The sequence below is a fragment of the Quercus lobata genome, chromosome 2 (assembly GCF_001633185.2).
Source record: "Quercus lobata isolate SW786 chromosome 2, ValleyOak3.0 Primary Assembly, whole genome shotgun sequence".
Lineage (NCBI taxonomy): Eukaryota > Viridiplantae > Streptophyta > Magnoliopsida > Fagales > Fagaceae > Quercus > Quercus lobata.
This window is the reverse complement of record NC_044905.1, coordinates 31,881,970-31,887,120: the sequence shown is the minus strand read 5'-3', so window position 1 is coordinate 31,887,120 and position 5,151 is coordinate 31,881,970. Positions and strand designations below refer to the sequence as shown.

At 33.7% G+C, this 5,151-nt stretch overlaps 1 protein-coding gene across 1 annotated transcript; it reads right to left on the bottom strand.

Moving 5' to 3' along the window:
• Positions 1 to 1,225: 1,225 nt before the first annotated feature.
• Positions 1,226 to 4,211, bottom strand: LOC115963149 (protein FAR-RED IMPAIRED RESPONSE 1-like). Its single transcript, XM_031082050.1, has 5 exons — positions 2,995 to 4,211; positions 2,650 to 2,872; positions 2,464 to 2,550; positions 2,225 to 2,345; positions 1,226 to 1,230 (listed from the first exon to the last, which is right to left on the bottom strand). The coding sequence occupies exons 1-5, from the start codon at positions 4,209 to 4,211 to the stop codon at positions 1,226 to 1,228; spliced, it is 1,653 nt and encodes a 550-aa protein (XP_030937910.1).
• Positions 4,212 to 5,151: the final 940 nt, after the last annotated feature.

The following is a 5,151-nucleotide window of genomic DNA, read 5'->3' as shown; positions in this document are numbered from 1 at the left end:
TTACCCTCCAAGAAATGCAGTACACTATTAGAAGAAACAATGAAGTATCAAGCATCTTATCAGGCCTATAAAATAAAACGGCAACGATGAACAAAAATTGAACACATCATAGCATAATAACAAAGACAAAAGATTGTCAAGGATAGAATTATTAAGTTTGTTTAGTCATTCCATTTTTCTTTGTCTCATCTATTTCTTTCTCTCTCTTTCTTTTATTTCTTTTTATTTAAAGGCACTAGGCAACCAAAAATTGTACTGCCTTTCTATTTCCTGTGGTTGATGCATTGTTCATGGTTGATGCATTGTTTCTTTTTTATTCTACTCGTGATGGGTGCATTGTTCTTTTAAATGTCAATGTCAAGTTTGCCTTGTAAAAGTGCAATGTTGGCATGCTTTGACTTGAAATGCTACTATTTGCTAATCTTGGTCCCATATTCTGTTTAGGGTAAAAATTATGGACAATATGGACAAAGTGATGGGTGCATTGTTCTTTTTTCTTGCATATGATTAATGATGCCATATACAAACAATATTGAAAAACAAGTAACAATAATTTTGTGTATCATGGTGCAGGGCTTCGAGTAACAATTGATTGCAAGCCAGAAAATGGACACTTCAAGACAAGAGGGGTAGGGAAACTCAATGAAGAAGGAAAGTTCAAAGTTTCTATTCATCGTAAGATTGTAAAAGATGGAAAACTGAATGAAGAGTGCTATGCATAGCTTCACAGTGCATCAGCTACACTATGCCCTGCACATAATGGCCTAGAGTCTTCAAAAGTAGTATTCAAGTCCAAAGCCAAAGGAAAATACACGTTTGGGTTGGCTGGTAAACTCAAGTTCTCCCCTGTGACATGCACTTCAGCTTTCCTGTGGCCTCACTATAAGTACCCACCACTAATCAAGAAGCAAGAGGTGGAATGTATAGTCAAGCAATAAGCACACCAATTGTAGAAGTTTCATGTTATTATAATCAAAGTGTTTATTTCAATGAAATTCTTGTTATATGATCAAAGTGTACATTTTAATAAAATTTGTTCATTTTTTTTATTAAATTCTCTTATTGTCTACTCTATTGGATTGAATTTTAATTATAATGCCAAGTAATTCATAGGGATGCAACCCAAGTACACAGATTAGGTGAGCAATGTAAAAGAAAGTGATTAACTGCTTTGCACATGTGTACTTGCATTTTGGCCTTAAACCAAGTGAGTTGCATTTTGGCCTTAAACTGCAAAAAATGCAGAAAACAAAAACAGTTATGCAGAAACAGTGCAGAAAAAAACAATTATGTAAAAAACACAAACACAAACAGTGCAGAAACAGTTATGCAGAAAACACAAACAGTTATGCAGAAATAGTGCAGAAAAAAACAGTTATGCAGAAAACACAAACACAAACAGTGCAGAAACAGTTATGCAGAAAACACAAACAGTTATGCAGAAACAGTGCAGAAAAAAAAGTTATGCATAAAACACAAACACAAACACAAACAGTGCAGAAACAGTTATGCAGAAAACACAAATAGTTATGTAGAAACAGTGCAGAAAAAAACAATTATGCAGAAAACACAAACACAAACAGTGCAGAAACAGTTATACAGAAAACACAAACGGTGCAGAAAACACAAACAATGCAGAAAACACAATTATGCAGAAAACACAAACGGTGCAGAAAACACAAATAGTGCAGAAAACAACAACTAGGCAGAAAACACAAACGATGCAAAAAACACAAACAGTGCAGAAAACACAAACAGTAATTATGCAGAAACACAAATAGTAATTATGCAGAAACAGTAATTATGTAGAAACCACAAACAGTAATTATGCAGAAATACAAAGAGTAATTATGCAGAAACAGTAATTATGCAGAAATTACAATCTGCAGAAACAGTAATTATGCAGAAAAACATAAAAATTTTTGCAGCAACAAATAATTATGCAGAAATTAACACCATGTAGAGATATATCAGACATGCAAATCACTGTTAGTTGGTAACAAAAGGAAATTTATGGATCATCATAACTTCAATCTTAAAGTAAGAAAATTACAAAACTAGAATACTTGGTCACAAATGTGACTAAGTTTGAACATTTGAATGTGACCAAATGTGACGACTAAGTTTTGGACCATCAAAACTCCAGTCCTAAACTAGGAAAATTACAAAACATTTCCTTGAGTTAAGGGACCTCCACTTGCAATACTTCTTTGAGTCAAGAGACCTCCTGCACCATTAATTTTGTCGTTGGAGCCTACAACACTTGATATACTCTCTAAATGTGATGCTAATGCAACACTTGCTGATGAGCCTCCCTGATGTGATGGAGAACTTGTAGAGGCCGACTACAAAAAAACCAATTACACATTACACATATCACAAGCTTAGCATTAAAATTATCAAATCATGCATCTAAACTATTATTAATATCAAAGTAAAATATATAATTGTAAATATCTTTACCATTAAAAGTTGTGTAAAACTAGTAATATTTCCAGAAGAGATATCCTTAGTTTTCTTTTGTGCCATGACGTCATGTGCATATATTTCCTGTAAAAATTGTACTAGTTTAGCAACAATAATAATATACTATATTGATGTGTAAAAATAAAATAGAATGGTGAAAATAAGGATAATTTAGAAGATTACCTCCTGCATTTTTCTTTTCTTTGTTTGCTTCTTTGATGTGCCTTCCTTTGGCTTCAGCATCTTTTCTATCCATGATTTCGTCCTACGCTTTTTATTACGATAAATCTCCCTTTTCTTTATCCCTTTTGGTACAATCATAATCGAAGCACATAATTGATCTTCTTTGTCTGGAAAATCAGTGGAAGGCCTAATGATGTCTTCTTCTACATTAGCTTTGCAATTCCTAAGGTCACAAAGTTTTTTTTTTTCAAATTTGCAATTACTAAGCTTAGAATATTATGGCCTTCTTTAGTTTCACATGCCTCATTCACCAATTGAATATATTTTGGACATAAATCTCGATACCGATCTACATATTCCAATCGAGTATCCGGCTTAATGTTATGTGTTGTGCAATTTTTTCCGCTTCCATCTTTTACATCTCTTCTCCACATCTTCATGATATATCTATTAGGAATCAACTTGATATCCAATACATCAAAAACTCTCAAACCATGCCTACATAAAATACCAAATGACTCAAACTTTCTGCAACTACAAGATAGAGTCTCATCTAATGGATTCCACATGACCTCATATTTTCCATTTTGATTGAAAACTCCAATCACATAACTATGTGTTTGACTCACATTGCGTTCTAGGATGGAAAGTGCCATTATCTCTTCAACTTCTGTCTGAAATAAATCAAATTTAGGCGTGTACACTGTTGCTACTTGGTTAAGCATAGGAGAGCTTTTGAGCTTCAATCTTGGAAATTTCTGTCTAGAGTTGTATTTTGCTTCTAACTCCTTATCCCGCTTTTGATTGACAACTGTTTCAAAATGAGTGAAAAACTCTACTATATTGAGATCAGTACGCAAGAAATCCTTCAAGTTAACATTGAAACTCTCACTAAGCTGGGTTGTCTTCATTCCTACAGTGAAAGTTCTCTTAACATATGCTTGGGCCCATTTTTCCTTCAATTTAAATAGATCAACTAGCCATTTATTTTCACAAACATTGTACTTATCTAGCATTTCATTCCAAGCTGTAAGAAACTCATCTTCACCGTCATACTCATAGATACATGCTAAGAAATCGACATTAAATTGAGACTCATTTTTGAGTAAATGACCCAAGTGTTTCTCAGCATTCTGCCACATATACCAACTATACAATGCATGATATGTCTTAGGCATGACTATTTTTATTGCAGTTGACATTGCTGTATCTTGATCTGTGAAAATAGTGATTGGCTTCTTTTCAAACATTGCTTCTAACCATACAAAAGATTCAATTGTTTCATCATATAAAAGTGTACCTCCAAATACAACAGTTTCTCTATGGTGATTGAGACCCAAAAATACTCCAAGTGGCCTTGCATCTCTATTTGTACTATACGTTGTATCAAACGTTATTACATCACCGAAGTGGCTATAGTCAATGATCATTCTTGCATCGGCCCAAAAGATATTAGTAATCAACTCTTCACAGTCCAATTGAGTAGCGAAATAATATGAAGGATTTTCCTTAAGTTGACGACTGAAATATCTTCCCAAGCTAGCAACTACCCCATGCTCCATGTCTCTCTGTCGCTTAGTGCGTTAGTAGTTTTCTTGCTTGGTAAAATCAAGATTATCATATCCACCAACTTGCTTACTAAGAAGCTCATAAGATTGCTTTAACCTTAATCCCGATTCATGTGCCAAATCAATTTCAATAGCATGAGTTGCAGCCACTTTCCGTTGTGATGGCATCATGTGCATAGTTGATGGAAGGTAGAGATAGTGGTTATGCTCAGCAATAAATTCACTCACCACATATTTTTTACCATCTCGATTAAGTACAATAACCAAACGTGCTTCACAACCACATCTTGTTTCTGCTCGTGGATTCTTTACATTCTAATCTCTCTTGTCTTTGCCTCGAACTCCCTCTTTCGCGCACACAAATCTCCTTGAAGTAACCACTCCAGTCTTTTTACATTTATTTACATACTCTTTTCTAATACTAAAACCAGCCTTTCTACCATATTCATTATAAAAATCATATGCAATCTCATCCGCTTCAAACTCCATCCCTTTAAATGGGGTAGATTCCATGGGCACATTAGAAGGAACATGTATTCCCATCATTATCCCTAGAAAAAATTGAACATAAATTTATTATAACTTTCACCTATCATTTGTTTTCAAAACAGAGATGATGTAAAAAAAAAATGAGGATGTAATGAATGATCAACATAGTAATGAGGATGTACCTCATATGAGAGAGATGTTATATATCTTTGTTACTAAACATAAAAATTCTTATGTCATCTACTCGGTTTGCATACATTATATTAGAATCAACCTAATTTGAATTGGGTCAAGATGACAAAGCATGATTTCAACTCGGCTCACTCAAAGGCCAGTCAATTTAAACATGACAGTAATAAACATGTTCTTTAAAATCTTGCATCCATAATATGCCATCAAGAATCATTATAAAGGAATCTTCTTATTATGATTAAAGAACTTATTT

Coding starts and splice junctions, on each gene's coding strand:
- LOC115963149 (XM_031082050.1), bottom strand. CDS start 4,211: ATGGAGCATGGGGTAGTTGCTAGCTTGGGAAGATATTTCAGTCGTCAA. Junction 2,873..2,994: donor CGATTGGAATATGTAGATCG/GTATCGAGATTT, acceptor TTGTGACCTTAG/GAATTGCAAAGCTAATGTAG. Junction 2,346..2,463: donor GTTTTACACAACTTTTAATG/GTAAAGATATTT, acceptor GTTTTTTTGTAG/TCGGCCTCTACAAGTTCTCC.